This window comes from Triplophysa rosa, linkage group LG7 (assembly GCF_024868665.1).
Source record: "Triplophysa rosa linkage group LG7, Trosa_1v2, whole genome shotgun sequence".
Classification (NCBI taxonomy): domain Eukaryota; kingdom Metazoa; phylum Chordata; class Actinopteri; order Cypriniformes; family Nemacheilidae; genus Triplophysa; species Triplophysa rosa.
The window spans coordinates 4,036,725-4,062,471 of record NC_079896.1 but is presented as its reverse complement, the minus strand read 5'-3'; the positions used below and the strand labels follow the sequence as shown (position 1 = coordinate 4,062,471).

The window sequence follows — 25,747 nt, the reverse complement described above, 5'->3', positions numbered from 1 at the left end:
TAAATAGGCACTATTGCAAGACTGGCTGCTGGCACTCACACAACCTAATCTCAAGGGAAGACGTAACTATTTTACGGTGCCATTTCGTAGACATTCGTACAACGTGACTTGCGTGTGGTTATTTGAAAAAAGCAAGAATAAAGCCAAACCTCTAAACCTAAAGCAACATAGTTCTAAAATGTACAAATGAGATGCGCAAATTATACAGAAAACAGTAACCTTAATGTAGTTACGAATTGCCATGAAATTGTGTTGACTTTCATTACCCATGTTTGGCAGAAACTTCTGTTTTTTTAGACACAAGTAAAAGAAAAGCGTGATGCATTCTCAGCCTTGCCACAAGGGGTGCTATAACAGGTATGAAATCATCTTCTATGGTTAATTTCTATGGTAAATTTTCTTTCAGGTCAACTACGATTAAAAAGCATTTTCAATTACCTGATGATGCATCAAGATAAGGCAGTCTATATAAACCAGTCTATCACTGAGTGTAGAAAATGTTATTGCACAAAACTTACAGTAATGTAATGTTAGAGTAAATTTGATCAATTTTGTCTCAGATTTTCTTTTTATTTCCTCTTGAGAAATAAGCATAGACATAAATGAAACAATATAAATGTATTTAAAAAAAAAATTTATTATAGTTTTGTTTTTCGTTAGTTTTATTAATATGTTAAATTAGATTTTATTTTTAGATTTTTTGTTTTTATGTTCATTTTAGTTACCGTTTTAGCCATTTTGTTATTATTTATTTGTTTTTTCTTTATGTTGCTACAGTATATAAGATTAATTTATTTTTATTTTAGTTTTTGTTTATTATTATTATTTTAGCGCCTTAAACTTATTTCATTTTATTTCTGAGGCAACATTTCAATTTTTCGTTTATTTTAAGTTTTTCCAATAATTTTAGGCCAATATTTTATCTGATTTCAATAAACAGAAACATTTTCAATGTTTTATTTTTAATAAATTAAAACAAAAAATATTACACATTAAAAAATAAATTATGTTTTTATTATGTGATTATGTTTTTATTGTGTTGGTTAGCTGTATTAATTTTCATTTATTTATTTTTAGTTATAACTTAATCAAAACAACCAAGCCGCAGTTTAATTGATATTAATTGGAATGCACAATAAAAACATTAATGATTTTTTAAAAGTTATTTGTTTTTGCTTAATAACTCTTCAGTTGTTGACATACTGTACAATATTAAAAAGCTAACTATAGTTTGATACGGGTTGAGTCGTTAAGATAATTTAGTTGAAGAAAAATGTTATAAGAAACAGAGCAATGACAGAACCAGAAACACAAGTGAGACCAGTAGGATGTTTCTCTCAGAGTAGCAAATCCCAATTTAATCTCATCACAATTTAGGAGAAACCACTAACAGTCTGACACCAGCAGCAACAAACGAAGATATATTAAATGAAATGGATTATAGCTTTATGACAGTCATCCAACAATATTGCAACATACAGCTGACACATCAAACCCAGAACTAATAATAAACCTTGGAGACTGTGAAACTGACTCCACTCATAAAGAAAGAGCGTCCACACACACAACAAACGCTTTCACACTTTGTCGGCACAAACTTGTCCTTGACAGTCCCGATGATACAATGTTATCATTGCATTAATGAAGAAAGTAAGGGAACACGCACATTAACCCAAGAACAACAAGCTTTTATAATGCCACGGGCACATTTATGAGCAGAAACAGGGGACGTGTGATACATTCTCACATTAAACTTTTATGGCGTCTTACCAAATGCCTTTCTGGATTCAGCATGCAAAGAGTACTGCAGCCTAATAATAATCATAATAAAGACAACATAGAGAGATGCCATACAAGAACACAAAAGAAGATATTTTGAGAAATGTCTATGTGGTTGTGTGTCAGGCAATGGGGCCAATAATATTTGTTCATCAACATTCTTAGTTTTTTGCAGATGAATGAAACTCATACAGGTTTAAAATGACCCTAAGTATGAGATTAGCATTGGCTAAGATGAATAATAATACAATAATAATACAAAACAACCACAAGACACATGTAGGATTCAAAAAGAACATCTTAATACTCACCCACCTACTCTTTCACTTTATCTCACCTTATACATATAACATATTTACAGTCACAGTGAAGGAGAGTTACAGAGCGTGAAAACAGGGCACGATAAAGCTTCATCATATAAACCACAGGTATGAAAAGACGATAATGATGATAAATCAACTAATGGCTGTGTGGTATTGACCAGACGCAGGTGCACACGAGGCCTGTAAAGGGAGGAGAGGAGACAGATGATACTGTAGATAGAAAGAAAATGTAGGTCTGATGGGGTGAATTACGGCTAATGGTGTTTTAGTTTTCCTTCCCATCTGATTCTAATGGTCTATGATTCTATTTTGCCGGACAGTATAACTCACCCGTGGTGTCTAATAGACTGCGGAGAGCCAAGAGATAAGAACGCAAGGATCTACCACATAAATACAATTTCCTGTTTTTTTCCAGTCTATTGACCTTAAAATCGGTCAATATTTGTTATGTCTGTTTGTTTGTATGAAACAAAGGATCAGACATTAAAAAGTTGACATGCAACTTCACAATGAAATCCATCATTTTTTTATTACACTTAGATGAGAAGCTAACTAGATATTTCTCGTATTTAAAATTTGTATTTATTTATTTTAGTTTTTTATTATACATTCCTTCCATTTATTTAATTTTAATTTTATATTTAAAGTTTTTTTACTCTTTACTTTTATATTTTTTATTATATATTGCCCCTTATATATATATTTTTTTTAGGTTGTTTTAGGTTTTAATATTTCAGCTGTCTGCATGGTAAAATCCTTTTGGACACCGGCGGTAAAACGTTTAAAAAGCATGTCAAAAGACCACCATTTTGTTAAATTTGGTTTTGCCGTCTAAACATTTCTGAACACAAGATCAGGTCATATGTAAACACTCCTCTTAGAAACATGTCAAGTGAAAGTCCATTTGGAAAATATGTCATTTTATCCATCTGGATTTGCGAAAAGAGGTTTCCACTGAAATAAATAGACCCCAACGTTTGGAGTTCAACCTTCCGAATTCAACAAGCAGCCTAATGCTCTGCCAATTCAATAATAAAGACTCCTTTGCTGGATTTAGGTCAAAAAGTCACATTTTTAATACTTCCCATTAGCTGCGATCAAGCCAAATGGTCCGCACAAAGGAGTTCCCATTGAGTCGCCATCATGTCAGAGGCGTAACTCATCCATCATTTATACGACGGCTTCAGTTTTCACATAATTAATGGCCGTCAGCAGGACGTAAATGCGAGGAGATGAAAGAACGAGAAAACATTCAAATTAACACTGTCACTATGAACAATGGCAAGGCGGAAAAGACGATTGCGTTCGCCTTCGAGTAGATGAAGTAGTAGCCACTTGCTCGGAGAAAATGAGAAAAGAGGAACATTTGTCTTTACACGCAGACAGAAGAGGCTTTGTAAATCTGAGTACACCTTGAAAACAATACAGTGGATTAGAAAGTAACGCACTTTGCTGACGTTTTTATTATTCATTTTAATAAGATTATGTGGAGGTTCATCATTCAAACAGAAATCGGATGAGCTATAGATGAGCTGATGGTTCAATGGGGAGTTAAACTAAAATGCTGACTGGATTTGGATGATCGTGTGGGATTACTCAATTTATCTTTTTTCACAGATATATTACCGTTTTGACTGTTTTCCAATATATTTAGTGACATGTGAAAAATGGACTTTCCACTCTAACGCTGGCAACCCAATGGTTCAAAATTTGATTGGCCTTGGTGATGTCATCCAAAAATAGAAGTTGTTTCAAAGACAGAGGAAGTTTTTGTATTTCTTTGGAATACACTGATGAATTGTACATCGCAGCTGCAATAACCGTTTTCACACATAAACTCATTATAATGATTTTAAGTTGAGTTTTCGGGTATGATTTCCTGGGAAATGTCAGATTAATTTAATTTGACTTAAACTCTTGTGTAAAGAAAAGTACGTAAAGTAACCTGCAATTTCATGTTTTAAACAGAGGGGGTGATAAAGAGGCAAACATTACAGATTGCAGCTTTGAAAAAGTACAATCAAAAAAAAATGTTGGGTTATTTCAACCCATCGTTGGGTCAAATATGGACAAACCCAACAAAGGGTTAAAACAACCCAGAATTTTTGGTTAAAAAAACCCAGCATAAGTTTTTTCAACCCAACAGTTGGGTTTGCCCATTGAAATAAGACAGCATTTTTTAGAGTTTGTCAACCCATTGTTGGGTCAAATATGGACAAACCCAAATGTTGGGTTAAATTAACCCAGGAAATGTTTATATTTAAGCCAAAATTGGTTAAAACAACACAGCGTTTTGGGTTGAAACAACTCAGCATAGGTAAATTTATAACCCAACAGTTGGGTTTGTCCATTTTTGACCCAACACTGGGTTGAAATAACCCAACATTTTTTAGTGTATTGACATTAAGATCACATTTCCACAGGTTTAACTGCAGTAAATAAACTGATAAGAGAAGTTCTCCCACGCAAACGACACAATTATTAGTTCACATTCCAATGGTTCATTGTTATCTAGTTTGTTGCTTAAAATACATTTCAAAGACCGGAAGAGAGTGTGCACCTCTCTCTCTCTCATTAAACCCCTTTAACACAGCCTGAACTCGTCTCCTCTAACACACCGCTCCAGTAGTTGACCTTTTCACAAATGCCTAAATAACGCACCACAGCGTGAATCCACTCCGGCAAATCGCCATTACCCATGCCAATTAAAAGCTTTTTTAATCTTCCGCCGGGGAGCAAAGCTTCCCTCGCCAATCGCCCAAAGTATCTGTTGCATGTCCACCGGAGCCCTTAAAGGTTAATAGTGTCTCTGGAGGGAAGAAACACAAAAGAATGAATGCACGCAGGGTCTTGTTAATCTCTCTTTAACTCCTGACAGAGCTTTGACTTTTTGAAAACCACCACGCTTTTGTTGTTTCCAATCTTTACAATCTTCATAGATGCTGTAAAATAACTATTTAATGTTTTTTTTTCTTTTAAAAGACATTGCTCCTATCATAAGCAGTTTGTTTTTTTTCATACAGAGAATTTTGTCATCATTTATTCACCCTTATGTCTTTCAAAACCTGTATATGAGGTTTTGTGTCTATACAATGGAAGTCAATGGGGGCAAGTGTAGTTTGGTGACCAACGTTCTTCTTCAATGTATCTTCTTTTGTGTTCTGCAGAAGAAATAAAGTCATACAGGTTTGGAATGACATGACGGTGAATAGATCAGATGGATAGGACAGATGAAACTAACTTGATAGGCTTAATGGTTGGACATTCCATAAAGTGACCTTTAGCAAACAAACCCAAAGCCTTCAACGGTCTTGTCTGAATTGAAGCGTACAGAAACAGCTGGATTATGGGTAGTTAATACAGCACAATGGACCGAATGGAGTTTTTCCAACACCTTTACTCTGCCATTCAACTACCACAAGCAATCTGTCATCATAATGTTGGATTTGATTATCAATTAATCAAATGAAACTCACGTTCAACAAGCTCTGGGTCTTAATCCAATTAAAATAAATTTGTCAATTGATGGCTATTACCGCACGTGTGTGTGTGTCAGACACCAATGCGGTCTGTGTGGGTCTGTAAACAGAAGGACTGGATATTTTTCAAACCCATCTGATGTTTGCTCAGTTCTCTCCAGACCTGCACCTGTCTGAATCATTCTGCCAACATCTCTCTCTCTGTCTCTGAGGGTTACCACTGCCAGCAAACTTTACCCTCATCATCTTAATCTCAACCCCTTCATACTTCATTTTCTCTCAGAGGAACTTCTGCGTCTCCTTCAATCCTGCTTACAAACAGATAGTCCAGCTAAAAGCCACGAGCAGTGCAACAACATACAGTACATCATCTCCATTAGTTCCAGAACTGTATTTATAAAACCGACCCGGCTTAGTTAAGACTCCAGAATTGAACGAATTTTAAATCTTAACCAATGCACGAACACCCAACGGCAACTTTTTTTACATTTGAGCAAATTGGTGGCTAATTCGTATGTGTACATTGAACGTGTAAAATGTCATTCAATTATTTTCATACAGTGCGCCTTCACACCAAGTGACATTATAGCGTTCAGAGGTGGACCGCCATACTTGCTTTTCAAATAATCGTACAAATTCCTATAAAACCTTTTTATATATATTTCACACTATTCACATCAAACAAATTCGCACAAAAACGCCACCTCGAAAAAGATCAGGTTGGTACATCTGATGAGAAATGTTCACATCAATTTAATATGACGAGTATTTACCATAGTTTATATATACCAAATTATTTTGTTGGCCACATAAAACTATGCAAAATATTGTGCTTGTATTAATATGCCTTTTAAAATGACTAAATATTCTTCTTCGTGTTCCTTTACTGGAAGAAAAACATGGCATTATTACTGTACTGGCATTAAAACATGGCATTATTACTGTACTGGCATTAAAACATGGCATTATTACTGTACTTTAATAACATTTTATTGCATTTTAGCTCTTGCATTTTACATTTAATGTCTATTGTTCCTCTAATTAACAGCAAATAAATAATCGTTTAAAGCCATTACACTGCAAATACTTAAACACAGAAATGCATATTAAATAAGATCAAAATGTAAAAAAATTGGGATGTAATGTTTTAGATATATCAACCAGCCCCCCTACAGCTAAGCTAATGAACTAGACTACTTGCCGGAAGCACGTGTTTATTAAACATCGCCGTCTTTGATCGCATTAAGGTTGCCTGCATTTTAACAAAGCGATAAGCCACACGAGGCTGCGTGTTACAGTAGTTTTACCACATTTTTTTTACCCCATACACCACCTTTTTCTCCCTCTCCCTCTTTTGGTTATAAGCTCCGAGCGTTCCTTAGCACATTTCTTCAGAGACACTTACAGCCATGAGCAGAAATCCATCCGCTGCTTGTGTGTTCTGAACAGAACGGTACAAGGCGTCACACATTCAAATGAGTCCCTCGCTGTTGCCGTCCACAGCTCTTTATTGCTCTATTGATTTGAGAGCGTTCGCTTGACGGCTGCACGGAGGTTTGATGGGGCGTCAAACGCATGCTGTCTCTTTAACAGCCGTAATGGCGCTGTAATTGAGCCTCACACGCTACGGCAACAAAACAGCTCAATCTCTCCACACTGAGGTGAGTAAAAATGTTTTAGGGAAGAAAAAACACAAACGAGGTTTTGGCACCTGGGGATTTTTAAGAAGTCTACTAAGTGAACGCTTAGGTATTATTGCTTTATTGTGCGTGTGCGTATCTAACACTCTGATCAACCAACGTTATCAGATAAAAAACTACAAGACGTCGAGAAATAAAATACACCAAACCGCGTTTACTAGTAATCCTGGATCTTTCTCCCTTTCAACCTTTAATACCTTGTTCAAATTTCTACTTTTTTCTGTCTCCTCATAGAAACCTTTCTCTCTCTCTTACTCTTCGTAAACTCATGAAACGCTTATACATTTTTCAGAAAGAGTCCCGAGGTCTGTAAATCCGGCATTACACACACAGTGGAAAAAATAATTACTTTTTATCACACATTAAACCCCCGACACCTCAGAGAGGGTCCTTCTGCCCATCCAGAATAAGCATGACCCTGCTGGAGAGAAAGAGATCTGACAGACGTAGAAATGATGTTTGAACCCTGGAGAAACGGATGAAAGACGATTGAAACGATATGTATTCTTGATACATTCTCGCTCTCTTAAAGTAAGACCTTCACGGTGCATGCTTGATTAATTTGAAGTCAATGACTTAGAAAAGTCAAAACAGATCTACACTTCTATATAAAATAACTGCATGGGTCGTCGAAGCAGTTCTTGGGCACCACAGTAGGAAAAATTCTTTGTAAATTTCTGTTCTGTACAACACAAAAGAAGATATTTTTAAGAATGTAGGACAGCAAACAGTTCTGGGGCACTTTTGACTACCGTTGTCATTTTTCCTACTATGGTAGACAATGGTGGCCGAGAACTGTTTGGTTACAAGCATTCTTCCAAATAGCTTTCTCTGTTTTCATCAAAACAGTAGCCCCAAATAACTTCTCAGGTATTAAAGACGGCTTGAGCAAAGAATTCACGCTCTCTACAGCATAAGAAGGAGACGTCTCATTTATAGTGGACTTGGCCTGCACTCCAGTATTGAGCTGTCATTTAGTCACCCAAATAGAATAAGTGGGGAGGATTAGACCGGCACATTCATGCAGATAACGCCTGTGACAGCTTGCCTTTCTCTCTCGCTCTCGCCCGAATACTAAACAGGGAGTTGAGTGACAGCTTGTCAGAGGGCAGGACTGGAGCGCTGAAACCTGGCAACCCAAGAGCGCAGCGATAACAAGCAGGTCAAAGAAAACAATTACGGCCCGGTGCTTTCTAATGGACACATGGGAAATAATCATGTTCCTGTGTGCGTGCGTGTGTGCGAAATCCATTATGTCCCGACAGCCCTCGCAAAGTCATTTGTTGGTCCTCTCGGGTGTCTCGATTCTAAGGCCACTTCAACCGTCGTTTTTTTTCCGGCATCTCTTTTCTCTCTCGGCTATCTCTCAGCGGCGGCCCTCAGCGTTGCCTTTCTCCCCGATTCCTGGCATTGTTATGCCACCCCCTCAGACGCGAGCTCCATCTCGGTCTAGTGCGGCAATCACAACAAAACATAGAGCCGACACAGTCAGGCAAGACGTTTTTTTTCCACATGAGCCTTCAGACTCGCCTGCTCATTTACCCCCGGCAGCCTCGCCGAGAAATCGCTCTCGCCGCGCGCTGGTTACTCTCAATGAAGTTTAATGGTGTTTTTCATGCCATTTGTAGCCACTTCACTCGGGACTTTTTAGTACTTTTCGCAGTCTTGTTTGAAGATGACGTCATCAAACACTTACACACCCAGTGTGTAATTTTTTGGAGTATCTATTGACAGAAATGCAATATAATATACATAATTATAAAGCAGTTCTTTCCCGGTTCTGATTGGCTGAGAGCCATGAGATATTCCACCATGGGAACTGACTGTTGAACCGCTTCACTGACTGTTTGTATCCCTCCGCCACTAAACTAACTCGGACTATGCTGTCCGTTACTCTGAAGAAGTTAGACAGACACACACACGAAGCAGTCTATCCTTTCCAGGATGTTTACTTCTGTGATGCTTTCTCATTTTTTTGGAAAACTGATATACAATAAACAAGATATGAAATGAAAAAACTGCACATTAATTCGTTTGGTATAGCCTACATATAAACACGTGTACTGCATTTTGCACATGGGTGTACATGTGATGCAATAGGACTTTCTTTCATTATTGTATTATATCGATCACAGTTTAACTTCCAAGAATCAATATTATGTTAACACATAATATGAATGCTTACAGATAGTACATAAACTTACAGGCATATCGTCAAAAATTGTTCGCGTGGTGAACCGAATCTAATCTGTACCATGACTGAGTCTGTACCAACACTGCGCATGTATGGAATAACAAATTTCAATACTGGAAAATGGCCACTAGGTGGCAACTACACAACATGATCATTAGTGTTGGCAGTGTCTCTTAGCAATGCATTCATAGCACTCTGCGCTCATTGTTTAAAAAAATTGGGGTTTCGATCACAGGTTTAAGATAATAGAAATGTGATTAACACATTCTCGGTGAGTTGCCTTTTAAAAGTCTCTCTCAGCACAGCGCATATTTAAAAGAAGTGACGGTTTGGAATTAGTAACGGAGGTTTGTTTAACTGTTAAGGGCCATTCACATTATAAAGATAACTGTAACTATAACTATATTTGCGTCCACACCAGCGGACGATAACAATAACGTTATGTTTATTTTAAGCCCGCCGCGGGCTGCAGTGATCTCAGTCACTAAAATGAATGTAAATGACCTGCTGATGCTTTCGTTTTCATTCCCGAACGTCTTTTCTCCAAAATGTGACAGCAAAGGCTGGATGCTCTCTCTGAACGCTGAAGGTGCGCTCATGTCTGGGACGTAAAGCATATATTTGCCAGCTTGCTGACTATATAATATACTGCTGTAAACACACCGCTTTCCGACCACTACAGTCTTTAATTCTGACATAAAAGCCGTGTTGTCCGCCAGTATGTTTTATCGTTCATCAGCTGGGAAAAAATCGTTCTGAAAGTGATCCCAATGATATCGTTCTCCGTATCTTTATCGTTATAGTTATGGTGTGAACCCCGCTATTCTCCTGAATTAATTAAATTCTCCGATTTTTAAAACGTTATTTTTTATAGTTATCGTTATAATGTGAACGGCCCTTTATGCTGGGCTGGAATTCTTGCCAGAAGAAAGTAGTTCCCCTGTTCCTTTAAAAACCGGAGGGTTTGAAAGACACTCCTATGTTGTTTCTGATTTATCTACACACGTGTGACGTCGAACTGTTGTATAAATGAAATATCGCTCTCATAGTCGTGTATATAGCGCTTTCGCCTCTCTTTCATATATTTCACGAACTCACACCTAAATCGACAGCTCAAATGATCGATCGGATCAGGGTAAGGTAAGGAGACAGTTATTTTTTATTAATGTATAAAAATTCCGCTCTAACCACTTCAATAGAGACCACGTTACAATCCAATAAATCTCTGATCAATAAAATCCTCTCCCCTTGCAGTCAAATAGGTTACGAACGCCATTTCATACTGACAAAAAAAATCTAAATTGCAAATAATACAGGGACAACGTATTCTTTGCAGACATTGTAAAATACTACACGTGTAGAGCTCGATTGTTTAAAACACCATCTATTCTAAACTGTGTGAAATGCATTAAGTCCTCAATCACAAACAAGCACTTAACTCACAAAATAGCAGTCTGTCCTTCAAAGAAACACAGTGAATGAAGAGAACCAGCAGGCAAACAGAACTACAGGCCTACTATGCATTCATATCTAAACTTAATAATACATAAAACGACACATAAATGTCCTCTCATGCTCAAGGAATGAAAGCCCACACACTTTCATACATATTGAGTGAGCAATTGAAGTGGATTATCCCGTAGTCTGGCGGTTTCTGGATTAGCCATTAGTCTGGCAGGGTACAGATGATAAGAGACTTCACTGAACTGCAAATGAGAAGCTGTCAGAAGAGAGAGAGAGACAAATCCACGCTTCCCTCGGGGTATATGATCTCTCATTAGGTTTAATTAATCATTCTTATTAATAACGGTAGTCGCATTGCAACCTCAACGAAATTAAAAATTCTGGCAGGCGTATAACAAAATGATGCCTCCGTATTAGATCAACTACACTGGCCCTGAAATATATTATCATTATGTCAGTCAAATTCAAATGGCCCTTAGGCCTACATACAGCAGTAGCGTGGTTTTACCATTGTAGTCTTTAAAGTACCATGGTATACTGTATGGACATTTTCATAATCTTGTAAAAATGTTGTTTTGAATGCTTAAACATACGTGTCTGAAAATATTTTATGTGCAAAATCTAGTAAATATGAGCAAGTAGAAGGTGTGTCCAAATTTCTTACTAGCGGTCTAAAGCGAAGTACCATGGTACCATCCCTGTACCGTGGTACTTTTTGTAGGATACAGTAACACTAGAAAAGAGTAGACAGGACAGAGCTGAAGTTTCAAAGCGTGACACCTCATGACAGCAGGATGACAAGGAGCGCTGGCAAACGGGTCGAATCAGATATATTAGGTCTTCCTTTTTGTCTCTCTTCTGCCAGCTAAAGATATTCAGTTAAATGCTAAATGGAAATATTTCGGTGGAATAACTGACACCTTTAAAGCGATTAACCGCTTCACCAATAGACAGGGAATGGGAATAGAAATAAAAAAGTGCGCTGAAACTGTTTCTAAATTGGGTAAACCTCAATAAAATATAAAAGCTGTCCATCAATGAGCAAATAAATCTAATGGAAATGTTTAGGTGTGCTTTAAGGGTCCAACTTACAGTAAAGCTTTATATGTTGGCTACAATGATATTTCGTTGTACTGTACTCTGACCTTTATTAGTAAGTACAAAAAACAGTATAGTTTTACCATGTACTGTATGTACCGAGTTACTCCCCTGTTCTAGGATAAGTACCATGGTAGTTTTGAAGGTGCCTTGGAGTACCCCAGAAAACCCATGGTATACATCAACAGTGGGTTTTCAGTGAAAGTACTTCAAAGATTACCGTGGTACTACCATGGTACATGTTCAAATATACTTTTTGGTGAATTTTGGCGAATGTGAAGCGCTCTTTCATTTCTTCACACTGGTGAATAAAGATAGGCCTATACTTGTCAGGTTGTTCACTGAAGCACAGAGAAACTCTTGTTGGCCCTGCCAAAATTACAGGCGAAGACAGAATGTAACACAAATTATCCTCGCAACAAGAGCCAGACTAGAGACGTGGCTTTTAAAGCGTTGAAATGTAAAAATGCAGGTCTGGGGGCTTATAAAATGAACATGATAATCCATGCTGGCCATGAAACGTATAACAGAAGCATGTGACATTTGTTCAACATGTCAACAGAAGGCTGTCAAACATCAACAATTTACAAAATCCATAGATTCGGATATTTCCAACGAGCTTAGAGATTTGCACCGGTTCAGCAGACAACCTCTGAAAGTGATGCTAGCAAAGACAAATATTTGACTATTTTATCATTTTCTTACTATTTTTGTTTAAGTAGTAGCTTTCTGTTTTCGTACAGCATTTAGTTAAATGCAAAAAAGCTCTGGAAATAAGTTTAAATAGGCTTTAGGTATTGTAGATAAATAGGCATAAACAATTAAATCAATGAAGTGAAGTGTGTTTCCTGGAAATTAATTACTTCCCTTTTATGCTAAAAAAAAGAACAATATTTGTCCTAATGAATGTTTTTAGGTAGCAGCTAGCTTTATTTATTATTTGCCACAAATGATGAGATGATGTGAACATCTTTTTCTGCATTAAGTACACTAACAGCTATTTGAAATGACTTCACCAACCTCTCAGACAATAAATATAAAACAGCTGTTAACTTTCTCTTAAGTCATTTAAATCCATACACATCTGGAAAGTTGTTTTTAGAAAGAACAGCACATCAACTGGCTGCATCATTAATTCAGCATCATTATTAAAATTTAATTTGGTTTGTTTTGTTTAAGTAGCTTCTTTGAGCACGACAGAATGTTCAGAAACGATGCTGTTTAAAACTAATTATGACATTCAAAACAAAAGAAGATTTTACATGGATGTGGGAATAAAGCGGGCAGCTGCGGTTGGATGTACCCAGAGCGCCATCCGCTGGCAGAGTGACGAACTGCATCCTGTGAGCAGACGGGTGGTCGAGTCTCTCACTTCATACATCTGATCCCTGTTCGTACCAATGCCCAAAGCGATCACTTATAAATGCAAAAAAATACACTAAGCGCTTTAAGTCACTATTTACCAATAGATATTTTTTTTAATCCGGATAAACTCACAATTCATTAATTATTGACAGAGTAAACTTTTCTTTAGAGAGGTTACGAGTATCATAGGGACATACACGTCAACGTTGAGCCTCGCATCACAACATAAATGTCAATTAAACTATTCTAACGGTCTTTGCACATACTGCATATGAGACTACTTTATTAATCTATTCTCGCACATATTTAGCCATCTTTTAATTCAGATACATACTTGAAATGCTTTGCCATTCTCTACTATTCTCAATATAAACAAATAAAGACTGAAAGCAACACCAAACTCACAACTAGGCTACGTGGTGGGAATTATATGCACAACGTTAAATTCGTCTTCCGCGCGCGGCTGAAATGATTAAACTTTCATCCTGTCTTGGGTTACGGAATTCAAACCGCACACAAAGTGGCCAAAAGCCGCATAAGAGAATGCAAACTTGCCTGGAAAAAACTCTCCGAACGCGCGTTGAAGGTGAAAAACAAGCAGCAGAAGGGTGAAGTACTTCCTTCGGTCCATTCTTGCGGTCACTACTTCACATACTCGCCGTGCGTCCTCACGCTGGAGATCTGACTGCGCGCACCGTATCCCGGCATTGGTGATGTAGCGCGCGACTCGGACATGAAGTCGACAGCTGTCTGATTGTTGGGCTTCTGTACTGCCACGATAGCACGCGCGTGGAGTAGTGTGGGTGCGAATGAACGAGGAGAGAGTACCAGTATCCCCCAGGTCCTTAGACCTGCCCGTCGGTGCCAGTCTGCTCCGAAGCGCAATGCCAAACTGCCAGTGCGTGTGTGATGGTTACGCGCTGAGTTTAGAGAGAGAGATGAACGCTCTGTAGTGCACTGCGCGATGTCGTGCGCGCTTACGCAGGGTGCGCACTTGACTAAAAGTAATTCTATACCAAAAAGAACTCCAAGCAATGAATAAGGGAGGTTCGACGAGGCTCTGGTTTCTGTGTTTTGCACAATACATGGCACAGTGGCCCCTCAAAGTATTTCAACACCTGCGCCACATTAAAAAATGCATGAATGCATCATTGCATTAAATAAAGTTGCTCTAAAAAAATAAAATAAAATAAAATAAAAGCCTTTCCTCATGTCTTACTAATTTAAACATGCTTTTACTACAGTGACCATAGTTGAACATGGTATTTAAACTAAAATCACAATAAATAGTTTAACACAAATAGTAATCAATCAGCCATAAACAACTGTTACTATATGTCACTGTAATTAAACCTAATTCATTTTCATAAGGGAAAGAGTTTTGTCATTTTTTACTTTAGAAAACAACAGACGCTGTTCAAATTAAATGCATAAATAAATCTGATGATGTTAGGTTAAGTCAATGTAAGCGAGAGGCGGTAGAACAACGTTTAAGTCATTGTTACAGGGGGGGCATTCTGAGTGGGCAGATTTAAGTTTCAGTGTTTAATGGTTGGACCTAATTTATGAATTCATTATTTAGTGATGTGGAAATCAATGCCTCATTAACACAGAAAGGTGCCCTTTCATCCCTCATATCACATGAGCCTTCATTCTCTCTGCCCAAAGCTCATCTTATTAAATAAACTCAACAATCTGAAAATGTTTAAAAAACTGCATGAAATCAAATGTAACTCGATTTAATTTGATAGCAAGCATTTCTAGTTGTCTGGTCTGGTGAACAATTCATTCCACAAAAAAAGTGATTCTGATGATGTCATTTAGACAGATTAGCCAGAACATCCATTAACTCCTCCCCTCCAGCTGTCAGTCTGCTGCGAGTTCCAACTCTGAATGAACTGCCTACTTTTCTACATCCAGCCAGCTTCCAATGAAAAACAGGCCACACCCTCAATTGTTCCCTTTTAATATTCCTGTTCACAAGTCTGGAATAGATAACCAAAGACCCACAAACACCTTAGCAACACCTTAGTAACCACCCAAAGACACACCCACACAACAAAAACTGCATAGCATCATGCAACAACCACTCTTAACATCGTATTGCTTACAAGCCCTAAAAAACCCAACACGAGTATCGTGACAGCGAGCTTGGCATTTCTTGAGCGAACTTCTGATCTTTGTCTTAATACATTTATTTTGAATAACCATAAACAGGATAATGAGAGAGTGCAAGACTACATTTATCTCTCTATCCAAACACAACAGAGTAACACTGACACATGCAGCTAAACTACAGTATGACTCATACAACTGCGTTTGACAAATGCTGTGTGAAAGTTGTTGGTGTGGGTAATCAAATACAGAGAGAGAGAGCACATCCTAAATGTACATCTCTAAAACTTAATATCGATGTGAGCCCCCCACGCCTCCAGTCAGCCACTCCCAGTTTAACAGCTCTGCATCACACCATGGACTTATTTCCATGCAAAATACCACCACTTCAAGTCAGTATTACAATAGGAGAACTTCAGCCTACCATGCAGTAGTTGGGATTTTTTCGATGAATACACAGACGCAGTGTGATGTTCAGTATCATCTGTTGTTTTTCACCTCATGAAAAAGCCTTGCAGGTTAAAATAAAGTGGAACCATATTAACTTATGCTACATGATAAAGAACTGTGTAAATCTGTAATATTGTCTAACGCTGTGAGTGTCGCTGTAATGGGTGCTATAAAATATAAGCATCATATATTTTTATGCTTGACACCCAATTTATGGCATTTGGCCATAACAACAATGCAATGAAGCGGAGCGAAATGGATGAGTAAAATACGCTTATTTAAAATCATATGGATAAAGAGAAGGTCACAGAATTTCTATTTTGGGGCGAACTGTCTATTCCAGTGGTTCGCAAACTGGGGGCGTGGCCCCCTGGGGGGCCCCAGGATGGATCCAGGGGGCCACAGATTTTGTGGCATTTCATAAAATATAGAAATGTATCACCGATTTTTGCAATCAAACATCAGAACCACCAACCAAAAGAATCAATGTTACAGCATGGTATAACTGAATATGTTTTTGGTTGAATTAAAATGTTATATTATACGTCTTTATTTGGGGGGGCCACAGAGTGATGTACTCTACACAAAGGGGGCCTGAAAAAGTCTGAGAACCTTTGGTCTATTAACCCCACGTCACTCAAAACCTGTATGACTTTCTTTCTTCTGTGGACCACAAAAGAAGATATTTTGAGAAATGATGTGTCAATACGATGGAAGGTAAGGGGGTCGAATGTTGTTTGATTACTGACATTCTTCAAAATATCTTCTTTTGTGTTCTGTTGAAGAAAGAAAAGTCATTCAAGTTTGGAATAATATAGTAAGTGTGAGTAAATAATGCAAGAATTTGCATTTCTGGGTGAACAATATATATGTGTTTACACACACAGACTCAGAATAAGAACAGACTCGAGAGGCAGCAGAAGTTAATAAACAGTTTGGAGTCGTGGATTGAAAAGCCTCATACTGTAGGTGCAAATCATTCTGTTGCTGAGAGAGGTAGGCGGTCCCCCCACACACACCTGCCAATAGTTACAGCCACCAGGAGGTCCTGCAACAGCATAGATGTGTGCAATATGTGCTGCAGGTTTCATCTACATGCTCATCCCCATCAGAAAGGTCATTAGAAAGCGGAGTCAGATTGATTGTCCATCATCAGATGCATGAGGAGCGACGGCCTCTCATCTTTTCTTTAGCGTGTTGGGAACATCTCTCGCTCGGTCAATAGATTTAATTGGGCAGCTCAAAGCCTGCTGGGCCGAGATGGAAGATTTAAGAGGAGATCCCAGAATGTATGAGCTAATGATATTTCTCTGAGCAGTATGTTGCAGCCGAGTTATACCGGTGGGAAAAGTGTTTTCTAATCACTATGAACCTGGACTTGCTGTTGAGAATTCGATACGTTTCCTGAAAAAGCAAGAGGGCAAGATTGTTGCGCGGTGTTAAATTCATGCATTATGCATACATATTAGTTTTGAACTTATTGATTAAAATCTACAAGTCTTCATAGAATCTTCAACAGCATCCAAATGCAGTGCAAAAGTTTTTTTATTGACAATAATTCTATACGACGTTTCCTAATGTGACTTTTACTGCTGCGATTTTATCACTGCAAATATTACATACAGACATTGTGCACTTTGTAAACGTATCTCTAAATTTATAAAGAAATGTCGGCTTGTTGCGAAGAGCTGTACCATCAAGGGTTTATTGGGCATATTAAAAAGCTTTTATTCTATTGTATTTCCATTTGTATTTTGTCTGCGTTCGAGTTTTTGCTTTTTATAACACAAAGCCTGTTGTTTACAGTGCAGATCTCTGAGTGATTTTAATTTTCACTCTCTGCGCAATTGGGCCAACAACCTTCAAAACTCCTCTAGAACTTCATTTTAATTCCTCCCGCACACTCTCGGTCATAACACGCTCTCCTTCATTAAATACACTAGACAGCACAACAGGAAATTGTGGCCGGCCAGATCAGATTTTTGAGCGACATGGAAGACCAGAATGGGTCTGAAGGTCAGTTTATTGGGACATTATGACTGTGAGACTAACAAATCGTTCTTCGGTTCCTTCAATCATTTTCTTCTTATCATCATCTCAGGACTGACATCGATTTCATTTGAACTAAGGTTAAAGAAGCAGTTCAACCCAAAAAATAATAATTTCTCATATTATCGTTTCTTGTGCATCCTCCTCTCCTGTCATTCAAAACACATTTGTATTGTTTTTAAATCCATGGAACACAAAAATTGTAGGATATTCAGATGTCTAAAAAGAATACCAGAAGACCAAACATACATGGACTGCTTTTATGGCATATTTTTGACATTTCTGGACCTGGACAATGCCTGACACCCTTCACTTTATTGGATGTAAAAAAGCAAATTGATCATATTTGTGTTTCACAGAAAAAAAGACAAATGGGTTTGAAACAAAATGAGGATTAGTAAACCCTGCCAAATATATATATATATGTAGGAATATACTGGAAAGTATAATAAAATGTTAAATAAAGCATTTCCATGGAACAAAGTGCTTATATTTATAATATTTTTTTTAATATATGAAAAGCAGCAATCTTATTCAATATACTTCAATATTATGATATATTAAGAATGTATTAGTCAATGTTTTGTTATCGGTCTGTCTAGTGGCTAGTAATATAAAATTAAATATTTTATATTTAATTCATATAAATATGAATTTACATGAATATTTTTTTGTATTAAATTAAAACTACTTAACAGTTATTGATTCTTTGCAGACATCTACCGGAAGTTAAGTTTGGGCCACATAACGTTTGTTTATGTCGTTGCCGATCAAACCATCTATATATTAAATTATTTCATATTGACAGTTAATATACAGAAAAATACTGTTAAGGGAATAATGATCAAACTTTCCTTTCTCCATGAACCAACCCTATGACATGACCAACGACCTCAAGTTTGACAAACCCAAGGACAAACTAACAACAAAACGACTTCAAACGTCTCCGTTCTTGCATCGTACAAAGTTTGAGTGTTTGACCAACTTTCAAGCCTCAGCCGACACCAAAACACAACTTCCAATTCAATTAACTGCCTCCGTCGCCTTTAAGCTTCACAAACACGTTCGCAAACAGCTGCAATTATGAAAGAAGTTTAATCAAACCAAGTTTTGTGTAATGAGCTCCATATGAGCAGTCACCATCATCCACAATAGATTACACAATGGCGAAACTTAGAAAACCTCGTTTGCCTAGCATCGACGGGTTCGAGGGATATTAGGTCCTCTGTTCCAGGGCAGCTCCCTATTGATTCCACTGCTTAACATCACACGGAAACATGGCTCCCACCCATGACTTCTCTTTCAATTAAAAGCGCTCAAACAACGTCTCTCCCCGCAGACCCCTTTAATGAGAAGACTAATGTGTGTAAAACCAGCTTCACCTCTGCGTTGGGGAACCGCCTCGCTGGCATTTTAATACCAACGTATGTGTGGTTGAGAGGTTTGGGACCCCCCGCTGTTTGACAAGAGTGGGCTACCGGAACGAAGACCTCGGATGGATCCGGAGGGCCGCGTTTCAAGTGCGCTGTGAAGATGACACAAAGACTCCATTCATTAGTTCTAACAAGATTAAAGGAAATAAAAGTTCTTTATTTACTCACCCTCATAATGTTTTAAATCTGAATGTTGTTATTTCTGGTGGAAATAAGAATTTTTAAGAATCTTCCAACAACTATTTTAATACAATGACAGTTAAAAAGACCACACCTTGTTGCGCTCCAAAAAAAGGAGACTGTATTCCCAGAAAACTATATTTTAAAGGGACTGTTCACCCAAAAATGTAAATTCTGTCATCATTTACTCACTTTCAGATTATTCCAAATCAGTATAAATTACTTTGTTCTGCTAAACACAAAGGAAGATATTTGGAAGAATGTCAGTAACCAAACAGATCTCATGCCCCATTTGCTGCCACAGTAGGGAAAATAAATACTATGGGAGTCAATGGGGGGTAAGATTTGTTTGGTTACTGACATTTTTCCAAATATCTTCCTTTGAGTTCAGCAGAACTAAGACATTTTAACAGGTTTGGAACAATCTTAAGGTGAGTAAATGATGAAAGAATTTTCATTTTTGGGTGAACTATCCCTTTAAGTCTTATGAAGTCATATAGCTTGTTGTGAAAGAACAACTAGCTGAGAATTACTACTTTTTGTGTGTGGACCCGGAAATTGAAGGGACGTCAGGCTTAAAGGACCAAAAAGTATTTTTTTGGTACTTTTTGCGCACAAAAAGTATCCTCGTCGCATTATATTAATTTATACTGAACCACCGGAGTCGCGTGGACAATTTTACGATGTCTTTAGGCACTTTCAAATTAACACAGAAGTTGTGTTGCAATCTAAGGAGGAGTCAGAAAGCTTCCAAAACTACCTTAATTTGCGTTTTTGGGGAAAATGGAGGTCATACAGATGTTAAACTACTTGAGGGTGAGTAATTAATGGCAGAGTTACCCTTTGACAAGCGGATAGCTTATTCGCGAGCAACAGACTCAATTTTTTTTCAAAGTTATTATTCACAGATACCCTATTAAAAATGTATGGAAATTATTAAATTGAGTAAATATTGACAAAACTGTCATTTTTGGGTCCGTTAAGCAGTCAAGGTCTGGTAAACGCTGGAAAAGGTATATTCAGTGTGAAACTTGAGCGAAGGCTGAAACCCATTACTCATCTCATGAACTGCATGAATCAATTTCGATGCACTACCTTGGACATAATTTAATGATTGTGTAATCAATAGTCATAATCTTATGTGCTGTGCACATTAAGAGTCTATCATTTCAAAAAGCACCCACACGAATGAGGCCTGGACCATAATGTCTGATAACACCCTCAGAGGCAGACCAACGCTACTTTTCATAAGTGCTGACTCTGACGGTTAATATATTTTTGATTCAATCACAGAGTGGCAGAATATAGCGAATTATGGAGGACTTGATGAGCGCTTCCCAAAAGACCAAAATTAGATTTCAATTTTGCAAAGAAATGGATAAATATATTAAACGGAGATCTGCAACAGGAAAAAATGCATTGGACAAAAGAGGTAAATATCTAAAAAATAATGAATGTTTTTCAATATTTTTTCTAGCCTCTCCTGGTCATTCATTGGTCAGAAACACAGATAGCTATTGGCCAAAGCAATGATGCTTGCACTGGTTGGGAAACTTAGTATAAGATTTTTTTTATAGAGCCAAAGTGTTTGCAACATGTCTAACTGGCATAAAACAAAGTATTTCACAGTCAAAACAATTACACGCTTCAACTTTAACACAACTTTAAACCGTTCAATTCAATTGAGTGCCAACCATAAAATTCTAAATATATTTATATAGTGTGGATTTTATAGCAGTCATAATAGATATTTAAAAGCAACATCACATTTTTTGTAGCCCCGCCAGGATTTCAGTGCGTAAACAGTCATTGCCATGGGAATTAGGATTTTAACAATATGAATAATTTATGTGTTCCAATACCGATCTGTTTAAACAACATAGCAGTAAGAAGTTTGTCATCTTGTGCATGTGCGTGCACGCTCTCAAACTCGAACATAATTCGTCTAATTTCAGGTCAATATTTGCGAGACGATATCAATAGCCAGAACAATGCCGAATGGTTGCCTGTCAACTAGAAAGTCAACTGACAAGAATACCAAATTCTAGAACTTTTCTGGATAAAAAATAATTAAATAATCTTGGCAATCAGGCTCTGCATGTCAACCCCCACACAAAGAACCTGAGAGTTCATTTTCACTCTGAATGGAGTGTTAAATCATACATTTTCTGTGTCACAAAAACAGCTTTCTTTCGTCTCGGTGTAATTGCTGGGGTAAAATTTATGGGATTAATTAAAGAACTCTTGCCTTTATGCTATGAAATTATTACACTTCAGACGTTTAAACCAGTTGCTAAGAACTCGTTTTTGTTCGTGTCTGGCATCGTAGGTCATATTTAGGTCCACACGAGATGCTTAAAAGGTAAATTCTGAGTTATAAAAGACACGGATTGGCCACATCATGAACATGCAATGCACGTTTCAATTCAAAACAGAACATAATGACACAAAAACGCTGTCCATACATACATCTTGCTTAGCCCGCCGTACGACACACCAAAGCCTACGCGCATAGAAAGCGCAGCATTTGTTTCAATTTCGCCCCAAAGATTACCTCAAACCCTTCAGGGAGACGAGGCAGGAGAAGTGCACAAGTGTAATATAAGAGGATATGAAAAATAAATAGCATTTTTATATGATTTTCTCCCGCTCCATATCAGTTTGATAAAAGTGGTGCAATGGGATGCTATGAGAGGATTCTGTTGTAAAAGTATTGGGAGCGCAGAGTAATAATTTTCTCTTTCTCTGGCCACTCAGCATTGATCTGTGCTAGTGAAATCATCTCTCGGCTGTTATTAAATCATCATCGCACAGCAGTGCACCGCATACACACACGTACACACAAACACAAAGCTGTGCTAGGATACTACAAAGACAACAATACCTTAATACTTCATGTTTTTCTGCTGGTAGGATTGAAATTCATTTTATATCCGAATTTTAACAAATCTAGCAGTCTAATCAATCTTAAAAGAAGGAAAAGGTTTGAATTTTTGAGAATGTTCTACACGGTCAGCTCTCATTTTTGCACTTTTTCCTGGAAAGCCTCCATATAACCTGGTACAGATTTCAACAACTCAACTGTTCGTGTAGTTCTCATCCCAGGACTCAATTGTGTAACCTTTTGGCCTGTCAGATCACGCTACTCCACACTCATACATTAGCATTCAATGTCTGTATCCAATTCAAATTTGGTTACAATAAACAAGCCCAAGGGTGCACAAAACTCTTAGAATAACAAAAGGGCAGGGGTTGTGAACTGGTGGGTCCTGACCCAAAACTAGGAGAGCAGGGGAAAAGGATGCTTATAATTACATGCTGAATCTGTGCATGGCTAGGAGTGTCACAGGTCATGTCCAATCAAATGCTTTTATTTTTGCCAAAATTCATTTCCCACTTGGTAGAAGCTAGTGAACTAAAGATTTTAACATGGACAAGTTGCCCCATTCTTGTAACCCAGCAGCTACAGTAAGCTACACAAGATGAAAGAAAACATAACTTGGACAACATTAAATATGGGTTCAGTTGCAACAAGGAGGTGAAATTCTGAAATCTTTGCACACGTGCTATATCTTACATCATTGCACATACTTTTTCCAATATAAATTCACACCATGTGTTGCATGCATTTGTGCAATAAATGTAAAATATTCTATTCTCCATAATATAATGCATTATCGCCAAATGGCAAAAAGACATAATATAAATAATGATATAAAATGTTTTTAAATTATATAATTTGGTTTTAAGGTTAAATATATTCACTTAACAATAACCCTTGTATGGTGTTCATGTTTTGCATTAATGTTTTTTAAATCAGTACAGCCAAATTATGCAAAAATATTTTACAGATGTTTACGTTATCCAAATTACAAGAAACATAGACAACATAGTGTATGGTTAATATTTGTCATTTTCCTCTGTTAAATCACATTTATGAATAAAGCAGTTCAAGTGCAGTTTTGGCGGACAAATATAGACAAGAAAATCTATGGCATGTGCGAAAAGAATAAATATAAATGTCTGATTGAAAAATTTAATTACTAAAATTAATCTTTCTTTTTTTACTCTGAAAACGGGTCCCATAGACCCAAGCACCACAAAGGGTTAAATATTCTTATTTACACATTTTTCCTTTACAATTCGATTTAGCACTTTCACTGTAAAAAAAACATGAAAGTAAAAACTGAAAATGTACTGGTAATTTTCTACCAAAATATTAGCCAATATTTGTAATAATTTAAGGCAACAAAAATCACAAAAACAGCTGTAAAAAGACATATTCTGTATTGATGTATATTAATACATTACATGTGCCCTATATTAGAAGTAGTTTATTTACAGCGTGTACAATTTTAAGATACATCAAATGATGGGGCAAAGTTGTAGTTGAAGGGACCGTTCACCCAAAAATAAAAAAAACTGTCATTATTTTCTTACCCTCAAGTTGTTCCAAACATGTATTAATAACAAGTATTTACAAACTACTGTGATCAATGGAGCCCCAGAATTGTTTTGTTTTCCACATTCGTCAAAATATCTTTTGTGTTTAACAATTTCTACATGTTTAAAACAACCTCGCACTGGTACGTCTGTAAGATCTCTGCTAAAGATCTGGAAAACATCGGCTGTGTATAAACATCTGATAAACGTCTTCGAAAAGCAGTTTTACATCCATTCTAAATCATGAACATGAATCCATATGACATCTGACAGGAGACATCTCAAAGATGTATTGCAGGTGAGCAAAAATAAAAAAAATATGTCTTGCAAATGTAAATGCAGACATCAAACTGACGTCTCCCAGATGTGTGTGGACTATCAGGGTTGAGGGTGAGTAAGTGATGACAGAATTTTCATTTTTGGTTGAACTAAACTATAGTTTTTACAGCCACAAAAGGTAAATCTACAAAGGCAAAGGATTACAGGAATTAACAGGTGGTTTTAAGAGGGAATTGGTCACAGATTCAGCTGGTCTAACTAAGCAACTGAAGGTGATCTGATCCCGTTCTTAATTATAAATAGCAAGGCTCAACAACTGCAACCAATTGGCTTCTGTTGTATCAAAGCAGACTAGATGCTTGTGTGTTCACACAAGTTGGGTGGACACATAAAGTGGACACACGACTCTACATTTAGATGATATGCAAAAGGAGCTTGGCAAAGGTAGCACTCCGCTAATCCAACGCTAATGCTAATCCCTACAGGCGCTCCTGCCATTCCTGCGGGACAAGACACGTCTCCTGTTGCCTGAAGTAAAGAGACATCTAACAGCAAGACTGAAAGACCCGAGAAAGGCTTGCGAAAAGATATATAATCCCTCCTCAGGAAAAAAGCCAGTTTTGACAGTTAGCGCTAAAAGAACAGACTTTGTCACAGAACTTTTGAGAGATGGATTTGGAGATGAAAGGTGAATGCCAAGATGGGGCATTTTGTATCTGAGCAAACATGTTTTCCACAGAAGCAATCACAACAAGGATTTACGAGGTATTCGTCCCTTTGATCTTCACTATTGTCAATAATAAGCCTGGAAGAGGCCGTTGAAATGGCAACCGAGATTCACCGTTTCATTAAGTCACAGGTCAGGTAAGGATAGCACTGTAAAAAGCTGTGCGAAGCTTTTGATCTGTCAAAAAACCTGCTCTTCGAAATCCCCCTTTAGTTCTCGCTCCCTGTGAAAAGTCTCTTCATCAATTAATAAGGGCCAATGAGACACACACGGGCAACCACCTCCGTAGCTAAGCAGATAATGGATTAACCGATTATCCCATCTGAGCTGTGCTACTGTGGTTTAGACGACTTCACAGTTCGTCAACATCCGGCCAAGTCAAGTCGTCGTAAAAAAACGACAATGACAAATCAACTTCAATCTCACACTGAGTTGCTCATAAACGTTAGCATTGGCTAGGCAGAGTATGCATTAGATAAAGAAACATTAGAACAGTAGGTAGGCTAGATTTTAAAAATACGCATCAAAGACAACAACGTCAAACGTCTTTGTTTGAAACATAAAGTTGCATGTTATCGTCGCCTTGGAATTATAAGGTTCTATCTGCATTCAGAGCATCCAAGTTCTCGCATACCATTTGAGTAACAGTGAGATAAAAAGATGTCCATA

General features: G+C 37.4%; 1 protein-coding gene across 16 annotated transcripts in view; it reads right to left on the bottom strand.

Moving 5' to 3' along the window:
* The window catches only part of ptprt (protein tyrosine phosphatase receptor type T), a 214,112-nt gene extending 199,709 nt beyond the window's left edge, over positions 1–14,403 (bottom strand). For 10 of the 16 annotated variants that reach the window (XM_057337367.1, XM_057337369.1, XM_057337368.1 and 7 more), the window contains exon 1: positions 13,954–14,401. In XM_057337367.1, the coding sequence (XP_057193350.1) occupies positions 13,954–14,033 (80 nt within the window). In that variant the 5' untranslated portion in view covers positions 14,034–14,401. Of the gene's footprint in view, positions 1–6,986; positions 7,132–13,953 lie in introns of those variants that run through there. The other 6 variants (XM_057337377.1, XM_057337380.1, XM_057337381.1 and 3 more) reach the window with 3 other exon arrangements.
* Between the last annotated feature and the right edge of the window lie 11,344 nt (positions 14,404–25,747).